The sequence below is a fragment of the Polyodon spathula genome, chromosome 21 (genome assembly GCF_017654505.1).
Source record: "Polyodon spathula isolate WHYD16114869_AA chromosome 21, ASM1765450v1, whole genome shotgun sequence".
NCBI lineage: Eukaryota > Metazoa > Chordata > Actinopteri > Acipenseriformes > Polyodontidae > Polyodon > Polyodon spathula.
In genome coordinates, this window is record NC_054554.1 from 30089933 (window position 1) to 30113753 (window position 23821).

General features: G+C 48.7%; 1 protein-coding gene across 6 annotated transcripts in view; it reads left to right on the forward strand.

The window, feature by feature from the left end:
* The first annotated feature begins 3437 nt into the window (after positions 1-3437).
* LOC121296358 (E3 ubiquitin-protein ligase SMURF2-like) overlaps positions 3438-23821 on the forward strand; it is a 22800-nt gene continuing 2416 nt past the window's right edge. Inside the window, exons 1-14 of one of the 6 annotated variants that reach the window (XM_041221835.1) lie at positions 3438-3527; positions 3784-3892; positions 5068-5201; positions 8217-8282; positions 8565-8649; positions 8994-9077; positions 10002-10204; positions 11346-11430; positions 11873-12031; positions 12337-12393; positions 19347-19572; positions 20887-20990; positions 21441-21555; positions 23522-23700. In XM_041221835.1, coding sequence (XP_041077769.1) covers positions 3458-3527; positions 3784-3892; positions 5068-5201; positions 8217-8282; positions 8565-8649; positions 8994-9077; positions 10002-10204; positions 11346-11430; positions 11873-12031; positions 12337-12393; positions 19347-19572; positions 20887-20990; positions 21441-21555; positions 23522-23700 — 1676 coding nt within the window. In that variant the 5' untranslated portion in view covers positions 3438-3457. The remainder of the gene's footprint in view (positions 3528-3783; positions 3893-5067; positions 5202-8216; positions 8283-8564; positions 8650-8993; positions 9078-10001; positions 10205-11345; positions 11431-11872; positions 12032-12336; positions 12394-19346; positions 19573-20886; positions 20991-21440; positions 21556-23521; positions 23701-23821) is intronic. The other 5 variants (XM_041221837.1, XM_041221836.1, XM_041221838.1 and 2 more) reach the window with 5 other exon arrangements.

Sequence of the window (23821 nt, forward strand, 5' to 3'; positions counted from 1 at the left end):
GTTATAGATTAGGATAGTTTCAGCGAAAGGTTTTCTATTTATGGTCATCTTATTTAATCATTGTATCACTAATTCATTTCCTGGCTCGGGGAACACAAAGCTCCCTGTAGGAACTTGTAGGTGGAAAATAACCTGATTAGGTGCCAGGGCACTGCAAACTAATCCGTGACGACAAGGGAGGACAAGGTCCCACCAAACCAGTTCTGTGTCCTTGCCTCTGTTGAAACTTTAACTTTTGTTCTGGGATCTAGCTGTCTGCCGTTCCTCAGTTCATGGGCTGAGAGTGGCTTATTGATTGAAGTGTTTGCTTAGCCCACAGGGAGCAGTTTTGCTTTGGTTCAGACATAGAAATCCATGTGACAAAATGGTTACACACACTGTCATGCATACATGCACACTGACACGCGCTGACACACACGTGGCTCTTTACATTGGGTGCTGTATTTTCCCTCTCCATTGTGCACAGTTCCCCTGCCAGCTGATTTGCATGAGAACTCTTTTGAACTTCTTCTCTCAGACAAGACAGTGTGGATCTGGTGGTGCCTTGGATTTTCCACACACTAGCAGGGGCTGGGCTGGGCTGGGGGATGGATGGTTGTCATCCAGTGTTTTTCCCCAATATTAAAACTGCTCCCCACTGTCTGTCTGGAAAGAGCAGGTTCGGTGGAGGTCCGCACTCCTGACTGGTCTCGTCTCCACTGTCTGTCTGGAAAGAGCAGGTTTGGTGGAGGTCCGCACTCCTGACTGGTCTCTTCTCCACTGTCTGTCTGGAAAGAGCAGGTTCGGTGGAGGTCCGCACTCCTGACTCGGTCTCGTCTCCACTGTCTGTCTGGAAAGAGCAGGTTCGGTGGAGGTCCGCACTCCTGACTCGGTCTCGTCTCCACTGTCTGTCTGGAAAGAGCAGGTTCGGTGGAGGTCCGCACTCCTGACTGGTCTCGTCTCCACTGTCTGTCTGGAAAGAGCAGGTTTGGTGGAGGTCCGCACTCCTGACTGGTCTCTTCTCCACTGTCTGTCTGGAAAGAGCAGGTTCGGTGGAGGTCCGCACTCCTGACTGGTCTCGTCTCCACTGTCTGTCTGGAAAGAGCAGGTTTGGTGGAGGTCCGCACTCCTGACTGGTCTCTTCTCCACTGTCTGTCTGGAAAGAGCAGGTTCGGTGGAGGTCCGCACTCCTGACTGGTCTCTTCTCCACTGTCTGTCTGGAAAGAGCAGGTTCGGTGGAGGTCCGCACTCCTGACTCGGTCTCGTCTCCACTGTCTGTCTGGAAAGAGCAGGTTCGGTGGAGGTCCGCACTCCTGACTGGTCTCTTCTCCACTGTCTGTCTGGAAAGAGCAGGTTCGGTGGAGGTCCGCACTCCTGACTCGGTCTCGTCTCCACTGTCTGTCTGGAAAGAGCAGGTTCGGTGGAGGTCCGCACTCCTGACTCGGTCTCGTCTCCACTGTCTGTCTGGAAAGAGCAGGTTTGGTGGAGGTCCGCACTCCTGACTGGTCTCTTCTCCACTGTTGCAATGCGAGCGCTGCTGTGCTGTTGTGTAACTCGCTCACACTCACTCTGGGTGCTGTTCTGCAGGAGTGGAATGTAAAGTATTTCCTGGTAATTGCTGAATCCTGAATCGGATTCCATTGCAAACAGCAAGTCGCACCTGGCCTGCCATACCACTCGCTAAGACTGGTTTTCACATTTCTTTTTAGGGGGGAGGGTGGGGGGGTTGAGGTTTAGGCAGTCATTTATCAGCTCTAACCCTAACCTGTTTGTCTTAAGACTTTCTATCTGGACATATGGAAGTCCTGACCTGTAACATAGCTGTAATTCATTGGCTGTGGATTGGGGATTGTTAGACAGGAAAGCATTGCTTTTCTAGTGGGTCTCCTTGAACACTTTCCTGTTTCAATGGCGGGAGGCGGGTGATTTATTTTTGGGTTGTTGTTATCACATAAATGATGGACTTGTAGGACTGACATGCCTATTAAAATAATTCAAGTAAAACCTCAGTGTTTTTTTTATTTATGTTTTTGTTAGTATTAAACATTTTTGTGGTTCACACGTCACCACCTAGCATTGTTGGGAGGCTTGTGCTGTACTGTAAATTGCACGTTTTTTGAAGAACACATTTATAGATATGGAAATAAGACTCCTTGTGCATAGCGGTTTCACCCATTCCAGGTTCTACTACTGTATGAGATTGATTAGCCACAGAGTATAGGTAACAAGCTAAGCTGTGTTTTATTAAACGCTTAGTAAAACCAGGAATGGATCAAACTGCTATGCAAGGGGAGTGTCATCTCCAGGTCTGCATTTAAACTGGCCCTCGTTATTCTTTGCTCACTGTGTGTTTTGAATCCCCTTGAATGTTTTAGATGGCGTTCGTCACAGCAATGGAAGCTCGGGTTGAAGATGATGTTGTTTGTTTATGGGGACTTGTTCGGAAAAGATTGTAGCTTTCAGGAACCAATTAGCACTCAGATATGCAAACAAGAACATCCTCTGTGCCAGGCAGACTGGGAATGCGGAGGGAAGCGTTTTAAACGTCATTCCAGGTCTGATCAGGACGGGCTGAAGTTTCACAGGAATTCACAAAAGCACTGACCAGCAGTGCTATAATTGCACATACCCCACAGGATGCTCCCATTGCTCTCTCTCTTTCTGGCTCTCGGTTTCTATGCATCTTTTGTACCCACAGTATGAGTTCCAGTAAATGCAGAACTCTGCCAGCACAGGATGCCATGCGCGCAGTGCAACTCTATTCAGCAAACACTGTTTCTAAAGGTTTCAGCACGCACTGAGAGCTGCAGAGCTATTTGTTATGCAGTGGAAATAATAGCTTTTACTCTCTCTTGCTGGCTTGAATTATTTAGCTCTGTTTTTGAGATGCAGTCCTGCATGGCTCAGAAGAACGCTCTGTTTATTCAGGCTGACCCATATAGCAACCAGTCCATTAGCAGCAGAGCTCTCTGTTCCTCCTCTATAGCTGATAACTGAGCTGCAGTACCCTGATAGAGAGAGAGAGAGTTCTTAGAATCTCGAGGGGGGATCTGCAAACTAAATGTTTCACCAAGGTGCTCCTAGCAGGTTAGACGAGATGCTTCTTGCTGTAATGCTCAAGTTGGCTTCACTCCAGAGGGAACGCCTCTTTGTTTTGTAGTGAGGAATCGGGCAATGGTATATGTATGCTATAGCAGGGATCGCTTTTAAGCTTCAGTGGCCTGAAACGTGCGCAGTCAGTAAAATGTGCCTCAGCCACGTATTTCAAAGTGGCCGAAAGTTACTGGGGATTAAGGCCACGGCATTGGTTAATAATTCACAGTCTACATATGTTCTCCCATCCTATTCATTATAGCATTCTTGCAGTGGTGATTTTGTAATGGCAATTGAAAACTTGAAATGTGATCTGGTTACAAACTGGTCTCTGTTCTACACATTTCTAGACTATTAACCCCATGCATGCAGTAGCCCCTGGATTATGAACATGTTTTTTTCTTCTTTTTTTTCAGTTTTATGTGCCAAAAACTTGGTGAAGAAAGACTTCTTTCGTAAGTGTTCTTTATTTTCTCAGAAGATGTAAAGATTTGTACTGTTAAGTGTTCTAATGAGATGGGTTGTTTCAGTAGAAGGATTTGTCTCATGAGATATATAAAGTTTGAGCTTGTCTCCGCAGCGCCAACTACCTGGAGGAAAGGTACATGTAAACAAAGTGGCCATCAAACGAGGCCTGCTTTCAGTAGGCTTTAGTACATCAGCTGGCTGGATGTGCTTCAGTATATGAATCTCTTGTGATTGAACCCACAGGGCTTCCTGACCCTTTTGCTAAGGTGGTGGTGGACGGCTCTGGACAATGCCATTCTACAGACACTGTGAAGAATACCCTTGACCCCAAGTGGAACCAGCACTACGACCTGTGAGTATTGATTTAGAGCAGGAATGATGAGGGGCTTGCACAGGGCTGGAGTTCTAGGGGTCTAGCTCGTTGCTGGAACGTTGATCTCCAGTCTGTCTGTATACAAAAGTATGCTTGCGCAGAATGTAAAAAAAAAAACTTATTTTAAGCCACATAAAGGCTTTTGTTCCTTCAAATTAGTTCTCTTTCACTGCGCACGGTGTAGATATGCTGTGTTTTTCCGTCAATGTGGGAAATATGTTAAAATATTGAAATGGGTACACTGTGTTGGCTAGAGGTGTAAGAAGTCTGAGTTATGTGTCCCGTGCCAGCCAGCTGGATCGTGCAGCCAGCCTGGCTCAGAGGAGTGCTGATCACCACTTCTGTTTGTACTCTTTAGGGGTTTTGAATGATTAAGGATGGAGGTTTCATTTACAACCAATAAACTTTGCAACAAGCAAATACTCTGCATTATAATCTGCTTGTTCATCAGCTTCAAAACAGGGCAACTAGAAATCTGCAAAAACAATGCAATGCTGTTCAGCGTTTGTGAAATGTCACTTTTCGTTAATGTCGTTGTAATTATGTTTCGCTGTCTGCGGCACTCACGGTGGTTATGCGCGTCTACAGCAGCGATGATGTTGTAAGGATTTTCGAATCGTAATTCACACTGAGCGTTATTGGTTGGTTTGTAGAGAGCAGGGGGGTGGAGGGGGGAAGAATCTGTAATAATTATAAAACTGGTCTGGGACTTGTCTAAGAATTTAAATAAACAGGATTAGCATTTGGGTATTTGTGGTTTGCATCTGAAATGATGGCAGAAAGATGGGAACACAGTGTGTGTGGGTGAGTTCTGACTGCCTGCTTGGGGAAACCCCGGTATTGTCTGTAGGACAGCAATGCCTGCTAACTGGAAAGGGAGGAAACGGGCTCCTGTGCTTTACAGTGCCTGCTAACTGGAAAGGGAGGAGGATTGGCTTGCAAAGGTGCACTAATTGCTTGCCAGGTATTCTTTCTTTGTTCGTGCTTCCTCTAAATTGAGTTGCACTTCTTCTTGGGCTCCTTCCAGAGCTGGTTTGTTACTCGTCCAGATGCTGAGCGGTCTCTTCCAGTAATCTTCTCCCCCCTGGTCCACTGGTGCATATATATATATATATAACATAAAATGTGTGTTTGTTTGTGTTTCCCCCTCCCAGGTATATTGGGAAGTCTGACTCTATAACAATAAGTGTTTGGAATCACAAGAAGATCCACAAGAAGCAAGGCGCCGGGTTCCTGGGCTGCGTCCGGCTCCTGTCCAACGCAATCAACCGCCTGAAAGACACTGGCTGTGAGTACAGGAGAGATCCGCCCAACACAGATCACTGGATCAGTGAAAATGCAGATAATTCACGGTGCTTTACGTTAGTCCTCTGTATGCGTCTGTCTGTCTGTGTTGTGTTGTCTGTCCAAGGCAGTATTTAAGCCGAAGAGCAAATTCAAACATCAGAATCTCCACACTGGCCCCAAATCTTTCACAGCTAGCACACTGCAAGCACAATGTAGCTGCCCTGAGTACAGTCTGCCAAGTTGCAAAATAAATGGGGTTTTTACTGGTGCTGTAAATTCACGGTCCCCGGAGATTTCCCTTAAAATAAAATGAGCTCCTTCTCCACCAGGCTTTGCCAGTGCCTTCCATTCACTTTTGCTGCTCAGCACCCAGTGGTTTGGCAGTGAAGTGTGTTCAGCCACAGTGTATAATAGAGAACAAACTCAGGTTTGTCTTATTAAACGCATAGCAAAACCAGGAATGGATCAAACGTTTATGCAGTTAAAGTCTTATTTTCATTCCTGAATACAAGTTTTCAGCTTTTTTTTTTGTTTTTGCCCTGAAGTACTCTGCCACACCCAAAGTGGAAATGGTGTGTACCCCCAATTTGTTGCCTGTCATGTCCCCGGCAGCCAGGCGCCCTCAGTGGGTTGTTTTGACTAGCTGGGTCTCTGCTGCTAGGGCTTTCCCTCCCTGGTCCATGCAGCAGGAGAGCAGATGAGTTGACTGCACTGCACTGCCAGCCTGCACTGGTCAGCATGGTTCGGTCTAAATTTTTAACATCTTTCATTCTAAAAATATTAACCTCAATACGAAATGACTAATCAGGAGAGCATTTTAGTTAGACAGGATAGGGACCAACACAACAGACAGTGTCTTGTCATAGGAGTCGGCTGTCTCGTGGTAGACAAATGTAGAGTGTGTTGGTCTTGTCAGAGGGTGTTGTGTGACCAGTGGTTTAATGAAAGGAGTGCTGTTCGTGTCGTGGGACGTCCGGTGTGGTCACGCCGGCAGAAGTATTCAGTGTTCGTGTCTTTCAACAGGGGTATGTGTGTCCTGTGGAGAATGTTAGAGTGTGACATAAGTGTACAGGGTTTTGTGTGTACTCTAGAATGTGAGAGATGGGTTCGTGTCTGGTAACAGGGGTGAGGGTGTCCAGTGGGAGAATTAGAGTGTGTTCGTGAAGGTAAGATGGGTGTCTGACGAGCCTGTTGGAGAATGTTAGCAGGGTGTTCACGTGTTTGTCACAGGGGTGTGTGTGTCCGGTGAGACATGTTAGTGTGTTGTTCGTGTCTGTCACCCAGTATTTGTCTTATTAAACTCATAGCAAAACCAGGACTGGATCAAACTGCTAAGCAATAGGAGTCTTATTTCCATCCCTGAAACATTTTTGTCGAAAAACACAAACAAACAAAAAACGTGTGACCGTGGATGAATGGTAGAGTGTCGTTATTTCACACATGCGCGTTATTGTGGGATGTGACAGTCCCACCTCAACTAACGGTCCATTGCGAGTTATCATAAAAACAACTGATCTTCAGGAGACAGGGTCAAAACACCAGCTTACAGTCCAAAGACGTCGATTACTAAAGAAATTTTGAATTTTTTACGTATACGCTGATTTTGGACGTGACCTCATTCAAAATTTTTAACATCTTTCATTCTAATCATCGCTCAATAATATTATGCAGCTGCGTGGACACTGTGGATTAGCTCACTGATTAACCTAAAAAAATCATCATCCTGTCATACAAGCTCAGCACAGAACAGTGTCCTCACACACAGGGCACCTCTTACAATCTCACACAAGCACAGAACAGTGTCCCCACACACACAGGGCACCTCTTACAATCTCACACAAGCACAGAACAGTGTCCCCACACACACAGGGCACCTCTTACAATCTCACACAAGCACAGAACAGTGTCCCCACACACACAGGGCACCTCTTACAATCTCACACAAGCACAGAACAGTGTCCCAAAACACACAGGGCACCTCTTACAATCTCACACAAGCACAGAACAGTGTCCCCACACACACAGGGCACCTCTTAGAATCTCACACAAGCACAGAACAGTGTCCCCACACACACAGGGCACCTCTTACAATCTCACACAAGCACAGAACAGTGTCCCCACACACACAGGGCACCTCTTACAATCACACACAAGCACAGAACAGTGTCCCCACACACACAGGGCACCTCTTACAATCACACACAAGCACAGAACAGTGTCCCCACACACACAGGGCACCTCTTACAATCACACACAAGCACAGAACAGTGTCCCCACACACACTGGGCACCTCTTACAATCTCACAGCAATAATCATACTGCGGCAATAACACCCTATCACTGTAGGGTGGGGAGTTGATTGCAGGTAACGCACAAGAGGATGTTTGTGGACAGAAGTCCTCTGTCCACAGTTTTGTGGTCGAATGTCATGTTTCCAGGCTAAATGATTCTTTAACATTTAAAAAAGCAATGCGAGTAAAACCGCATGGAGTAAGGGGGCCGTTTGAAGAGTTTAATAATAAATAGTAAATGAAATACATTTAGCCACGCCTCGTCTGCCTTTTGATCTTGTAACCATTTTGCTTCCACCGCTTCAGTCTAGACATCTGTGCAAAACAGATTAGCAGTGCATTTAGACAAAAATAAGTTGCAAACATGTCTGGTTGCCAGAGGCTGGTTTATTCTCGACGTTTTTACTCAATTTAGAACATTGTTGGCAGGGAATGCATCATCAGACTGAACTGATCCCTTTCACACCAGACTAGAGGATTTCTTTTTCTGTTCCTTGTCATAGTTCAGGGTGCCCTATTGCGTTGGCTTGTTCTATACGGAATGTTCTTTTGGAATCTTGCGTGTTCCAGTATTCCAGTACAGGTTCTGAATGTGGGTTGATATGGATCAGTGTCATCTGTAATGTGTTCTCATGTGCAGGCTGGTTTAGGTTCAGTTCCTTGGTGCAGTCCTCCCACATTCAGAATGAAGTTCATGCAGCTATTTTGCAATCTGCTTCTTACAGATCAGAGACTAGACCTCAACAAGCTTGGGCTCAACGACAATGACACTGTGAGAGGGCAAATAGTAGGTGAGTGCTGTGGCAGATCACTCTGTTTAACCTGACTGGCCATTCCTTGAAAAGGGTTACACTGATCAGTCATTAATATCAGACTAATGGCAAGACCAGGATTTCTGTGGCATATACTAATGCACTGATGTGTAATCATAAAGACGTGAGGTCTGATACTGATGGCTAATCCAGTGTGAGGAGCGCTCCATCCTCATGGCATGTCCCGGGTGCTTTGCGTTGCACACAGTACCCTGGAGAGATGCAGCAAGTTACATGTGGATTGTTTGTTTCTCTACTCAGTAAGTCTCCAATCAAGAGATCGGATAGGCACAGGAGGACCGGTGGTGGACTGCAGCCGCTTGTTTGATAATGATTTACCGGACGGGTGAGTGCTAGTGCTTGTGGAACCTGCAGAGGCTTTGCAGCCACAGTGATCAGGGAACTTGAATGATTTGCACTGTCTCACCCCCTGGTCCCACTAGCAACAGTGAGAGCAGAGTCCTGTGGCCTGTTTGTTTTATTTTTTTGCTAACCCTCTGGCTTGGCACCCATCCACAGGTACGGCTTTAAATGCCGTCTCCGGGCTGTGCATGACTGGTGCCTCCTGTAATGTGCTGCCTGCTCCACGGTAGTGGATTGCTTTCTGGTGGTGGTGTGGCTGGTAGTGGCTTGCGATGCAGCTTTGTGGAAGCTGCTCTAATTGCCTTCCTCTCCCTGTGCCCTGTCTAGCTGGGAGGAGCGCAGGACCGCGTCCGGACGGATCCAGTATCTCAACCACATCACCCGGACCACGCAGTGGGAGAGGCCCACGCGGTAAGCTGAGAGCTGTAGGGACCGGCCCTGTTCAGACCTGGGTTGGCACTGTGGGTCTGGGGTCTCGCTTGCAGCTGGGTCGGTTGAATTATGCCACATCAGCAGGGTTGGGATCGATTCCCTTTTTTCAATTCTGATTCCTTTTTAAAAAATCAATTCCCAATTCCAGTGTAAACTATGAAGCCTTCAGAAGGAGGTTGGGAAACGCTCTGTTGTCACGTGGTGGGAGGGAGTTCCAGTAGATCAGCTGTTTATTCTTGTTCCTGTTAATGTTCTGTACAGATGCCCTTGTATTTGAAGCGGATTTCTGGGGAACTTCCCATCTAAGATTGCCATGCAAATTTCTGATTGTCGGTTTTTTTTAATATATATTTTCACTTTGATATATACTGCACTCCACGGCTCTCAAGGGCTCTCGGCTCTGCCACCTTATCACCAGACACTTCCCTCGTGCTCTGCGGCCGCATGGCCCTTTACCACAGTTCTTGCTCTCAAATCTCGGCAGAATTTCTCTCCTCCCTTGTTGATTAGTTTTTAGTGAGTGCTGCCAGAAAAGAACGTTTGTTTTTGAGGCTTCAGTGCACCAAGCCCATAGGAGAGTCCAGAGCTTGAACAAATTGTACAAAAATGCATGCAACGCTTGCTTACCAGATTTATTGTGCAGACATTTTTGTGAGCTTTGACATTTTGACTTGTGCTTAATATTGTGTTACAACAAACATTACACTTCTTGCCTAAATTATTTTCTTTTGTAAAATATGCAGTTTAGTACAGTAATCCTCTTCACTCCAAAAGCCTGATTCATGGACATTTATATACGTCCTCTTTTCTTGCATCACAAGTCAACTCTCACTTTTGAACTGCTGCGCGTTCTCGTGTCTGACGGCTGTGTCGTTTGTTTCCTGGTTTGATTTGAACCCACAGGCCCGCCTCGGAGTACTCGAGTCCTGGGCGTCCCCTGAGCTGCCTGGTGGATGAGAACACGCCCATCCTGGGGACGAACGGGGCGTCGTGCGGACAGGCCGCTGACCCGCGGGCCCAGGAGAGGAGGGTACGCTCGCAGCGGCACAGGAACTACATGAGCAGAACCCACCTGCACACCCCGCCCGACCTGCCCGAGGGATACGGTGAGTCGGAACCAACCGAGACATGGTGCGCACTGAAGACAAAGTGCTTTGAGGTGGCCTTGCTGTGAAAGGTGCTACATAAAGATAATGTGATCGATAGATTGATCGATTTGACATTGTAAAAAGACTTCTAGTTGAAACGTTTGCCACTGACTTTATTACATTTCTTTACAGTGTTGCTACATTGTGAACACCTGCAAGGCTGCACGTTATCCGTTGGTGCATGGTGGAGTTTGTTTTTTTTAAATCATTGCAGTGGACAGCATGGCCAGGGCTTTGTCATTAAAACTGTTTTATTTGGCAGGGCTGTAGGCATGTGGTGATGCATGCCTGTAGGAATGCTGAGCAGGGGGGGTGGGTAGCACTCCTGCTAGAAGCCCCTTTTCTGTGCAGCTCTGCAGCCTTAAAAACCAGAGCGGTGAGGTGCTGTAAGAGCAGTGGTGCAGCTGGTGTTGGAAATGTGTTTTTGTAAGGCGTGCTCCTTCTGTGTTTGCAAACACTCCGAGGGATGAGCGCGTGTTCTCTTTCTCTCTGTAGAGAAAATAACTTCTTGATGACGTCTCTGTCTTGAGATTCCCAGTGTGTGAGAAGCACTGGCTCCCGCACTGCAGGAATGAAACTCTCTTTCTTAATCTTTGGAAGGCTGTGTGCAAGTTTCAGTGTTGTATCATAGATGATTTGTTGTTCTTGTTCTTGTTGCTGTTTCACAATCCTGCTGAAAGGTTACTGTGGTTTCTGTGGGTTTTATCTGTTTTGTATGTATGTGTGTGCGTTTTATAGCAGTAAAACAACAGTTGATTGTGATCTAAAACAATCTTCATACTTCTACTGAAATAAGAACCCAATAGATTCACCCTTTTCACAGCCAGGAATGCAGTCAAGAGCCCGGGATCCTGGCTCATCCCTGGACCTTGCTTGTCATTGGTATTTAAGGGGGTAAACAGGAGATTGGACTGCACAGTGCATAGATCTTGTATTTTGTTTGACTACGGGCTGGTGTGGTGAGGTATTGAGGGGCTCAGAGGGGTTGCACAGTAACAGGGCGGAGCGCCTGAGACAGAGCCAGGGAGAGCTGAGCACATGGCACAGCACCATGCGTCAGCAGCTTTCAGAATAATCGCCTCTTTTAATCTTTTATCAGAACAAAGAACGACGCAGCAGGGGCAGGTTTACTTCCTCCACACGCAGACGGGAGTCAGCACATGGCACGACCCCCGGGTACCCAGGTAAGAGCCTCCTTCAGCCTTGTCTGTCAGTCCCCCAGCCCTGAGGCACTGTCATAGACTGGACAGGGTTTACACAGCGCTGTCACAGACTGGACAGGGTTTACACAGCGCTGTCACAGACTGGACAGGGTTTACACAGCGCTGTCACAGGCTGGACAGGGTTAGACTGTTATCTAATTTTCACAATGCAGATTGAGTCATGGCAACCCAGGCAAGACCTCCTGTATCACTCATGACAGCCCAGGCAAGGCCTCCTGCATCATTGTTGTGGGTTTGTACAGTATCTTGGGACGGCAAAGGATTCCAGCTGAAAATATTACGTTTCAGTTAAAAAATGCCTCTCTTTAAAAGATATCTTAGAATTGTTTTCTCTCACTAAGAGTGGATTTGGCCCGGGGCATGAGCACTGAGGTCTTTTAAAACTTCTTGTTTGTTTTTCTAGGGATCTTAGCAACGTGAACTGCGAGGAACTTGGACCGCTGCCCCCTGGGTGGGAGATCCGTAACACGGCCACAGGACGAGTCTACTTCGTGGACCACAACAACCGGACCACCCAGTTCACAGATCCCCGCCTCTCCGCAAACCTGCACCTCGTGCTCAAGTAAGTACCGGAGAAAGCTGGAACCGATTGTCCTGATGGCACGGAAGGCAGAAAGGTGGCAGCGTGGCCTGGTGGTTAATGCAAAGGACACAGGATTAGAAGCAGGAAAGCGGTTTTGATCCTTCGCCGTCCACTGGCCTGCTGTGTGGCACCTGGCTGCTGGGATGGGTTCAAGCTGCAGCACTGGTGTCTCAGCTGGGCTTCTCGAGGGTCTGATACGTGCAGTTGATGCTGTGAATGATCGATCCACGTGTGGACGAGCCTCAGTTTTTGAATGGTATCTCTGACGTTGCTTTCTGTTTCAGCAGTGCTAAGACTAAGGGGTCCCGTGGCAGCATGGAGAGCAAAAACAATAACATAAGGTAATATCCATACATGCAGAGATGGGGAGGGTCATCTTCCCAGTTGGGGGGGGGGGTTCCTGCTCTAGGGGGAGTCTCTCTGGGGGGCCCTGCTCTGGAGCAGTCTCTCTGGAGGGCCCTGCTCTGAGGGAGTCTCTCTGGGGGGGACCTGCTCTGGGGTGGCTCTCTCTGCAGGTGTCTAGTCAGGACAGCCTCCCTGCCAAGAATTTGATTTGTTCCGATCCTGTTCTCCCTTTTCAGTGCATTTGACTCTCTTTAATTACCTTATGTGTTTTGCTTTCTATGGCCTAGCTTCATAGAACTTTATGCATGGTTATTGCGATTTTGATTTGGAGTTTAATCAGTTTCCAGTGATGAGACTGTGTTTAACAGCACTGGTGTGTTTTAGTTGTTTTGCAGTTTGGGGGTTAGGTGTGAGATTAGTTAAAAAAAAAAAAAACAATCTCATAGATGGATTCCTGATGATGATAATATATTTCTCCCAGCTTTTCATTTGTCTATAGGGAGTGCTGTTAGAAAGAAGAAAAACAAAAACATAAAAACTAGCCAGTAACACTGTGAAGTTTGACATGAGTAAGAAACGGTTACATTTTACCTGCGGTGAAGAACGTCCGTCTGCAGAGGTGTGCAGAACCTGCTTTTTGTAGAAGAGCGGTTTGTCTTCCGGCACAGCTCATGCCAGCGTGATGTTTCTGCTGTTGGATTAATGGGTTGTGATCTTGGCTGAACTTGGTGTGTTGAAGTACAGTGAGCTCCAAGCTAGGCTTCGTGTGGAAGCTTGGGAGAGGCTGGCTGCGTGTAGAGCAGAGAGGCGTTCCTGGGGCTGCTGGTCTTATTCCTCGGCACAGCTGTTCAAATAATGCACAAGGCAGATGTTCTCAGTAATGTAGAGCAGTCTAATTGCACTGTTGTCTCATCCGTGCTGCTAGTGTAAGAGTTAAGCTGCTGCAGAGCTGTCTTTTTGGCAAGGCTGGTAATTGCAAAATGTCTTTTCGGACATATTTCACATAGCTGGACAGGACTTGAGATCATATTTCTCTTTTTTATGTGTTGACTTTGCTGAAGAATGTCTATTATTTTATTATGACAAAAAGCTTACAACAATACACCCATCACGGAATGTATCTTAACAGTGAGGGCTGTTCAACAGTGTGTATCAGTTAGAAAGGGCTTTCTTCTCTACTAACAGGTTTTTGTATGATTTCTTTTGTGTTGATGTGTTATTTTATGCAATAGCATTTACACTATAGCATAACAGTACACATCAAATTGACCGATGTCTGGCTGTGCATTTCTAAAGGGTGTCTGTGTGTGTGTGCGAGTGTGTGTGTTTGTGTGTTTCTGTGTGTGTCAGTGTGCGTATTTCTATGTCAGTGTGTCTTTCTGTGTGTGCGTGTGTCAGCGTGTGTTTCTGTGTGCGCGAGTGTGTTTGTGTGTGTGTGTACATGTCAGTGTGTGTGCATGTCAGTGTGTATTTTGGTGTGTGTGTGTGTTTGTGTGTGTGTGTGTGTGAGTATTTCTGGGTCAGTGTGTGTTTCTCTCTGTGTGTCAGTGTGTGTGTGTGCGCGTGCGCATTTGGATTTGAATAGTAGGTCACTTACATAAGGGAACATGATTTATAATACAGTGAAACATACAGTGCAGAGAGGTCCAGAGTAGTGTACAGGCAGCAGCAGCAGCGTGCCTTGGCCTTGGCTACATGGTGTCATGTCTTTCCCAGATGTTTCTCTGGTGTTCTTCCGGCAGTCTCTCCTGCTTGTACTTGTTTTCAGCTCTTAAACAGTTGCAGATTTCAAGTTAGCTATAACATTTTATAAATAACTTGAACTCTGCAACTGAGAACAATTCAAAAGGTCTAATTAAGCAAATGATCATTCAATTAAGGGTCTAGTTCAGTAACTGAGAGCTCAGCTAGAGTGAAAACCAGCAGCCACAGGGGTCCCCAGGACCGGGGCTGGGAACCGCTGGTGTACAGTAATAAATCACACTGCTGTTTTGAACACAGCCTGCCTCAGGAGACTTGTAGAGACCGGCAGTTTACCTTTCTCCTAGTTTTCGGTGTTAACTTTTGCAGGAATTGAAATGTTTGAGGATAATTGTGTGGGAGCTGCACAATGGGATGCCCCCTGCTTCCTCGTGCTTGGTGTAGTTCAGGACAGTATCCGGACTCTGCGCTCTGTTTGGGTGCCCCCTGCTTCCTCGGGCTTGGTGTAGTTCAGGACAGTATCCGGACTCTGGGCTCTGTTTGGGTGCCCCCTGCTTCCTCGGGCTTGGTGTAGTTCAGGACAGTATCCGGACTCTGGGCTCTGTTTGGGTGCCCCCTGCTTCCTCGTGCTTGGTGTAGTTCAGGACAGTATCCGGACTCTGCGCTCTGTTTGGGTGCCCCCTGCTTCCTCGTGCTTGGTGTAGTTCAGGACAGTATCCGGACTCTGGGCTCTGTTTGGGTGCCCCCTGCTTCCTCGTGCTTGGTGTAGTTCAGGACAGTATCCGGACTCTGGGCTCTGTTTGGGTGCCCCCTGCTTCCTCGTGCTTGGTGTAGTTCAGGATAGTATCCGGACTCTGGGCTCTGTTTGGATTTCCCCTGCTTCCTCGTGCTTGGTGTAGTTCAGGACAGTATCCGGACTCTGGGCTCTGTTTGGGTGCCCCCTGCTTCCTCGTGCTTGGTGTAGTTCAGGACAGTATCCGGACTCTGCGCTCTGTTTGGGTGCCCCCTGCTTCCTCGGGCTTGGTGTAGTTCAGGACAGTATCCGGACTCTGCGCTCTGTTTGGGTGCCCCCTGCTTCCTCGTGCTTGGTGTAGTTCAGGACAGTATCCGGACTCTGGGCTCTGTTTGGGTGCCCCCTGCTTCCTCGGGCTTGGTGTAGTTCAGGACAGTATCCGGACTCTGGGCTCTGTTTGGGTGCCCCCTGCTTCCTCGGGCTTGGTGTAGTTCAGGATAGTATCCGGACTCTGGGCTCTGTTTGGGTGCCCCCTGCTTCCTCGTGCTTGGTGTAGTTCAGGATAGTATCCGGACTCTGGGCTCTGTTTGGGTGCCCCCTGCTTCCTCGGGCTTGGTGTAGTTCAGGACAGTATCCAGACTCTGGGCTCTGTTTGGGTGCCCCCTGCTTCCTCGTGCTTGGTGTAGTTCAGGACAGTATCCAGACTCTGGGCTCTGTTTGGGTGACCCCCCCCCCACCGTTGTTTTCCTGGCTGCTTCCTTGTTTGAGTCGAGTGTGCAGGAAATGATAGGATGAGACTTCCTGATGGACTGAGTGACCTGAGCGAAGTTCCCCAAGGCTTATGGGGAGTGTCTGCTGGGCATAGGAACAGGAAACTGGGGAGGGCTCAGGAGAAGGAGGGGGGGGGTTCAGTCTATCTCAGTCACTATCTTTTCTCTACTCGCTCTCTCTCTCTCTCTGTCTCGTTCTCTCTCTCTCTCTCTCGCTCGGTCACTCCCTCAATGTCTGTGGTCTTTCAATCTCACAGTCTTAAAGAAAAGGAATCAGTCTGGTAGGTGGTACTATTGTCTAAGGACATGGAATGACATTGTACCAGCTGAAGAAAATAACAAGAAACAAAAGCCACTTACATGCCTGGTTTGAAACCAGTTTTTAATTCCAAAAGAACAAAACAAATGAAGAGCGCTGTGTTCCCATTCCTCTGTCGCTGGTACAGGAGGAGCTGGGTTAGGGTAGGGTATTGTACTGTGGAAAGATAATCGGAACAGGGCACAGACAGTTAGCTGTGCTTGACCTGGGCATCACAAGTATGGCAGTCTGAGTTCACCCGCCGTGCCAGCCTGCATCCGAACGAGCACAGTGGCATAGTGCCAGGGAGTGACACACCCAGAACCAGCTACACACCAGGAATCAGAGAAGTAAAGCATTACCGAATGAAATGCTGTACAAGGAAACGCAAATCTGACAAAACAAACGCTTTCTAGATTTGTGTACGGATGTAATTTAGCTTGAAGCCAAACATCCAAGAAATCCGAAAACAAGCGTGGTGTGACAGACAAACAGAGAGACAGACAGACAGACAGAGGCATCCAGACAGACATACAGAGAGAGGCATACAGACTAACACAGAGACACAGACAGACTGAACGCTGTATGACCCTGGTGAATGGAAACCTCTGTACGGAGTTAAAATAGATTTGGTTTCAGGAAAAAGTAGCTGCATTCAAGTTTCCACTGTTGCCAGAGCGGTTTCTGTTTCTCCACATTGGGTAGTTAGCTGCATGTTAAAATCCCACATTCCTGTGGTCCAGACTCTTCAGGTACAGGGACAAGCTCCACGCTGGAGTGCCAACACAAACAGCAGTCTGGAAGCAGAGCCTCTCCCAGGCAGACCCTTTCAAACACACTGCGGTGCTGAACTCGGATCTGAAGCACAGCCCTTGGCACGGTGCTGCGTTTGAGAAGGTGGAAAACAAACGTCTGGGGAGGGGATGGTATGCGACAGAAGCTCGGCGTCAGCACTCCTGCACTTCAGATTCACAGATGCTGCAGCGCTTGTGAAAGGGACGGGCTGTCTTCAATTCCTCTGTCGTCCAGTCCCCAGCTCTGCTCACGCACACACATCCACATCCATGTCAGAGACACATAGACAAAAACGCTTTCCAGCTCTGCTGAAACTCACTAAATTCTTTAGAATTAGGGCTTCTGTTTTCCAGTTTTTAGTCATTTCATTTTTTTGATTCTTATTTTTAGCTATTCTCGGGGGGGGGGGTGGGTTGGGGGGGGGGGGGGGGGGGGGGGGGGGGGGGGGGGGGGGGGGGGGGGGGGGGGGGGGGGGGGGGGGGGGGGGGGGCTTTTTATAAGTTGTGTGAAATTTTTGTTTTCGGTTACTTTCCAAAAGGCTGTCAACATTTTCTATCAAAATATGTACAGTAACTGGACAGTACTTAAATTGTACCTTCCTTCCGTTGCTGTCTTCCACACAGAAATCCTTATGCTCATGGGCACATTCTTCTGGGGTTTTTGTGTGGAGGCATTTTTTTACAGTTTGCCACAATTTGCAATTCTGTTTTAAATCCTCCATATCTTAACTGTAATGCAGCTGTAAATCCCACGAACAAGCCTCCTTTCCTAATTGTAATCTCGTTTTCAATCTCGCAAGCGGAGTCTCCAATAGAAATGACTCTGCTGTGGGAGGCTACACTGGCTCTTCATTGTTCCTCAGTTAAGCAGAGCTCAGCTGTTCTAATACGGTTGCAGTTCTCCTGAAACGCTGAGGGCCAGTGGACACATAATACAGTACTATTGAATTCAAAAAGAGGCTTTTGAGTCTGGATGTCTGGGTCTTGGCACCGGCTGAGGAGTTTTCATGCCAGCTTCAAAGGAACTCTTGAACGGGATTGTTCAGATGGTTTGGGTTCAGAAGTTCACTCTCCGTCTTGGTTTGAGAGCAGGTTTGTAGCCGTGATGATAAGAATAATAAAACACAAATCCATCAGACTGGCTTTCCTGTTCGTCTGTGAAAGATGAATCCAGACAATCAAACAGTTCCGTAGTTCTAAATGAGAGAGTTGAAAGCAAAGTGTTCTTTCTGTCTTTTATTAATCAGACTTTTTATGTTTTAAACTAGTGTTGTTCTTCCTTGCAGTAAGATGTGGTGTCTCTGATAATGCTGTAATGCAGTACGATGGTAGGAGGTGTCTCTGATAATGCTGTAATGCAGTACGATGGTAGGAGCGGTCTCTGATAATGCTGTAATGCAGTACGATGGTAGGAGCGGTCTCTGATAATACTGTAATGCAGTACGATGGTAGGAGGTGTCTCTGATAATGCTGTAATGCAGTACGATGGTAGGAGCGGTCTCTGATGATGCTGTAATGCAGTACGATGGTAGGAGCGGTCTCTGATGATGCTGTAATGCAGTACGATGGTAGGAGCGGTCTCTGATGATGCTGTAATGCAGTACGATGGTAGGAGCGGTCTCTGATGATGCTGTAATGCAGTACGATGGTAGGAGCGGTCTCTGATGATGCTGTAATGCAGTACGATGGTAGGAGCGGCCCCTGATGATGCTGTAATGCAGTACGATGGTAGGAGCGGCCCCTGATGATGCTGTAATGCAGTACGATGGTAGGAGCGCCCCCTGATGATGCTGTAATGCAGTACGATGGTAGGAGCGCCCCCTGATGATGCTGTAAAGCAGTACGATGGTAGGAGCGCCCCCTGATGATGCTGTAAAGCAGTACAATGGTAGGAGCGGTCTCTGATGATGCTGTAATGCAGTACGATGGTAGGAGCGGTCTCTGATGATGCTGTCATGCAGTACGATGGTAGGAGCGGTCTCTGATGATGCTGTAATGCAGTACGATGGTAGGAGCGGTCTCTGATGATGCTGTAATGCAGTACGATGGTAGAAGCGGTCTCTGATAATGCTGTAATGCAGTACGATGCACCCTTGGTAGGAGTGGTGTCTGTCCTCCCTCTGTGCTGGACATTTCCTGAGATGACTGTGTCGCTGGTTTGGTGGAATAGCTTTATATTTTCATGTTCCCAGACTTCCCAGGCTGTGCAGCCTACCGTGCACACATGCAGTCTGCTTCTTGAGTTAGCAGGGAGACGTGGCTGCACCGTAAGGGAGTGCTGTCTCTGTGAGGTTGTGGCTTCACCGCCAGCCATCGAGTTTGCCATGTTGGATGACTGCACAACAGCACAATATTTTTCCAGCCTCCCTAAATGAATCGCGTGGTGTGTATCTGCAGCTGTAGTAGTTGCTCTACCTAGTTTCTCTATGTGCCACAGTCCTGTGCAAAACAGTCAGTCGAGGGATTTCATGTGGCCTCTAGAACTCATTAGGACTGACTGAAGATAATGCTTGAGGAGTACTGTGTGCAAACCTTGCCATGTGGATTGCCGTATCTCAGTGACGCTCATCCTGAATGCTCCTTGTGTTGCTCAGGTCTGTTCTGATCTCTCTTCCTCTTCCTCCCTCCCTCCTTCCCTCCCACCTCCACACAGCAGGCAAAACCAGGTGAAGGAGCAGCAGCAGCAGCAGCAGCAGCAGCAGCAGCCGCTGCCCGTGATGCCCCCCAGCCAGCTCCCCGAGGAGGCGGAGTGCCTCACCGTGCCAAAGTACAAACGCGACCTGGTGCACAAACTGAAGATCCTGCGACAGGAGCTCTCCCAGCAGCAGCCCCAGGCAGGGCACTGCCGCATTGAGGTCTCCCGGGAAGAGATCTTCGAGGTGACCAGCAGGGGGGAGCAGTGTGGGCATTCACACAGACATGCGTGCACACAGGCGCACACACACAGACACACACAGGCACATGCGCAGACACACAGACACACATACATGCACAACTACCAACGCTCACTCTTTTAAGGGTTAAAATATATGTATATCTGTATATGAACTAAAAAAAATAAAAGCGCACCTTTGTTGGTGGTGCTGGTAGGAGACGGCTCAGCGATTCCTTTATCGGACCTCGTTGATACACAAGTTCATTAACAGTTGTTTCTACAGCAGTTCCTGGAACGTGTTTGCTAATAAACAGCCTGGTTTTCAAAGGAAACGAGGGCAGGATGTGGCTGCTGGAGGTGGTTCAGCAGCTCCTTCATTGGGAGTTTGCTAGAAAGTGCCCAGCCTGTCCTCTCCCGTCCGTCCCCTCACTGCTGCTTGGTGCTGAGGGCTCCTGTTTTAAGGAGTGGAAGTTCACACAGAGCTTTGTGTTTTATTGAATTACTTCAGTGGCCGCTGTTTAACCTGCTCAGTGACTGGCAAGTCCCCACTCTAGGCATTTCCCTGGCAGCACAATGAGACGCTGCACTGACTCACTTGCATTGAAACTGGTGGGCGTAGTGTGAAAAAACAAAACCAACAAAAAAACGCATGAGAACATGAAGTGGCATTTTTGAGCCAAGTTCTCAGCACAAGATAATGTGCGTTTGTGTCCTAAGCACTCAGACTCGGTAGGTGTGTGCTTGAAGCTCTCTCTGCAGATTCTAGTCTAACTGAGTATGACCCAGTCCAGCCCATCCCTATTAGATGTGTTGAGCTGGCTTCAGTATTCTAAAGATTCACTCTGCCTGGTTCACACACCCCGTGACTGTGTGTGTGTGTGTGTATCTCATTGTAACCCAGTCCTGTGTGTGTGTATCTCTCATTCTAACCCAGTCCTGTGTTTGTGTACCTCATTGTAACCCAGCCCTGTGTGTATCTCTCATTCTAACTCAGTCATGTGTGTGTATCTCTTTCTAACCCAGTCCTATGTGTGTGTATCTCTCATTCTAACCCAGTCCTGTGTTTGTGTATCTCATTCTAACCCAGTCCTATGTGTGTGTATCTCATTCTAACCCAGTCCTATGTGTGTGTATCTCTCATTCTAACCCAGTCCTGTGTGTTTGTGTATGTCTCATTGTAACCCAATCCTGTGTGTGTGTGTGTGTATATCTATCTCTCATTCTAACCCACTCCTGTGTGCATATCTCATTCTAACCCAGTCCTATGTGTGTGTGTATATCTATCTCTCATTCTAACCCAGTCCCCGTGTCGTTGCAGGAGTCGTACAGGCAGGTGATGAAGATGAGGCCGAAGGACCTGTGGAAGAGACTGATGGTGAAGTTCAGAGGAGAGGATGGCCTGGATTATGGAGGGGTGGCCAGGTAGGAACACAGCCTGCAGCTCACATTAATCCTGTTCCATTAGTTAATACAGTGGATTCATATGATATCCAATCTGCAGCCCTCACGTGGGCAAGACAGCAGATCTTTGAAATCAAGCTTCTAATGTTATATTATATAGATAAAAAATACTGAAGTTTCACATGTGCAAGCCTGGTATGTGGATTATTATTAAATCTGAATAAGGCAGCTCTAAATCAGTCCTAAAAGCACGTCTTTTTTTTTTTTTTTTTCTTTAAATCTCCTTGTGCTATCCAAACTTGAAACACACACACAGCTTCAGTCAGCTTTATTATTTACTGGATCTAATTCGAGAGCGTTGCCCTCTTGTGGTGACACTATGCAACAGCAGCACAGCTGTATGTAGCCGTTTTCCTTGCCCTTTGTTGTGTGACACACAGTACCGACAGCGCTTGTTTTTGTCGTTGGCAGGGAGTGGCTGTACCTGCTGTCTCACGAGATGCTGAATCCGTACTACGGCCTGTTCCAGTACTCACGGGACGACATCTACACCCTGCAGATCAACCCAGACTCTGCTGTCAACCCGGTAAGAGCAGGGCGGACACACTCACACACACGCCTGTTATCACATTATAGACAGCTTGGGAGAGAACGAGAGAGAGCCAGGGAGCTTGCACAAGCATCTCTTTAATAGAGCTGTGCAGCTGGCATGCTGATGACCCTTTGTGACTCTGCGTAGTTTCGTGCTCTGGATTCCTGGATGTCTCCTGGGGATTGTGACGGATGATTGAGAATGTTTCAGTCATGCACAGCTTGTCTCGTGGGCCCCTGACTGGCACACATCTCAGACAGCTTAATGCCCCTTAGATAAAGGCACTCGAAGACCGATGCTGCCCGGGGTCTGTCAGACCAGCCCACAGCGGAGCAGCTTTTAATAATCCAGACAGAAACAACAGGCAGACCTCTCCTATATCACAGACCTGTTCTCAGTGAGCTTTATTGTATGCGGATCAAGTCCAGCCTGTATAGAAGCAATGCAAGTGAACCCCGTGCACAGAGAGCTGGGCTCAAACCGGCGACCGAGCACACCACCAGCAAGCAAGGTAGAGTCTTAACCACTGTGCGAGAGAGCTGGGCTCAAACCGGCGACCGCGCACACCACCAGCAAGCAAGGTAGAGTCTTAACCACTGTGCGAGAGAGCTGGGCTCAAACCGGCGACCGTGCACACCACCAGCAAGCAAGGTAGGGTCTTAACCGCTGTGCGAGAGAGCTGGGCTCAAACCGGCGACCGCGCACACCACCAGCAAGCAAGGTAGGGTCTTAACCGCTGTGCGAGAGAGCTGGGCTCAAACCGGCGACCGCGCACACCACCAGCAAGCAAGGTAGAGTCTTAACCGCTGTGCGAGAGAGCTGGGCTCAAACCGGCGACCGCGCACACCACCAGCAAGCAAGGTAGGGTCTTAACCGCTGTGCGAGAGAGCTGGGCTCAAACCGGCGGCCGCGCACGCCACCAGCAAGCAAGGTAGAGTCTTAACCGCTGTGCGAGAGAGCTGGCGCTGGGCTCAAACCGGCGACCGCGCACACCACCAGCAAGCAAGGTAGAGTCTTAACCGCTGTGCGAGAGAGCTGGGCTCAAACCGGCGACCGCGCACACCACCAGCAAGCAAGGTAGGGTCTTAACCGCTGTGCGAGAGAGCTGGGCTCAAACCGGCGACCGCGCACGCCACCAGCAAGCAAGGTAGAGTCTTAACCGCTGTGCGAGAGAGCTGTGCGAGAGAGCTGGGCTCAAACCGGCGACCGCGCACACCACCAGCAAGCAAGGTAGAGTCTTAACCGCTGTGCGAGAGAGCTGGGCTCAAACCGGCGACCGCGCACACCACCAGCAAGCAAGGTATGGTCTTAACCGCTGTGCGAGAGAGCTGGGCTCAAACCGGCGACCGCGCACACCACCAGCAAGCAAGGTATGGTCTTAACCGCTGTGCGAGAGAGCTGGGCTCAAACCGGCGACCGCGCACACCACCAGCAAGCAAGGTAGAGTCTTAACCGCTGTGCGAGAGAGCTGTGCGAGAGAGCTGGGCTCAAACCGGCGACCGCGCACACCACCAGCAAGCAAGGTAGGGTCTTAACCGATGTGCGAGAGAGCTGGGCTCAAACCGGCGACCGCGCACACCACCAGCAAGCAAGGTAGGGTCTTAACCGCTGTGCGAGAGAGCTGGGCTCAAACCGGCGACCGCGCACACCACCAGCAAGCAAGGTAGGGTCTTAACCGCTGTGCTAGAGAGCTGGGCTTGTCTGCTTTCAACGTTATGAGCTTGTATCCTCCTCCTTCTCACCCCGCTGACTCTGTAGGTCTCGTTCGGTCTCCTCCTCACCCCGCTGACTCTGTAGCTCTCGTTCAGTCTCCTCACCCCGCTGACGCTGTAGCGCTCGTTCAGTCTCCTCCTCACCCCGCTGACTCTGTAGCTCTCGTTCGGTCTCCTCCTCACCCCGCTGACTCAGTAGCTCTCGTTCAGTCTCACTCCACACTCTCACCGGGTCCCCTTCTTTCCAGGAGCACCTGTCCTACTTCCACTTCGTGGGGCGCATCATGGGCATGGCGGTGTTTCACGGGCACTACATCGACGGGGGCTTCACCTTGCCCTTCTACAAGCAGCTGCTGGGCAAACCCATCACGCTGGACGACATGGAGTCTGTGGACCCGGACCTGCACAACAGCCTGGTCTGGATCCTGTGAGTATTCCCCAGAGAGCCCCCACTAGAGCGCACGCCACAGGGATCCGGAGTCTTTTTGCAAACCGTGCTGGAGACTTCTGAACGCCAGTGAAGTCGCATCATTGTTTTTTCTGAAATC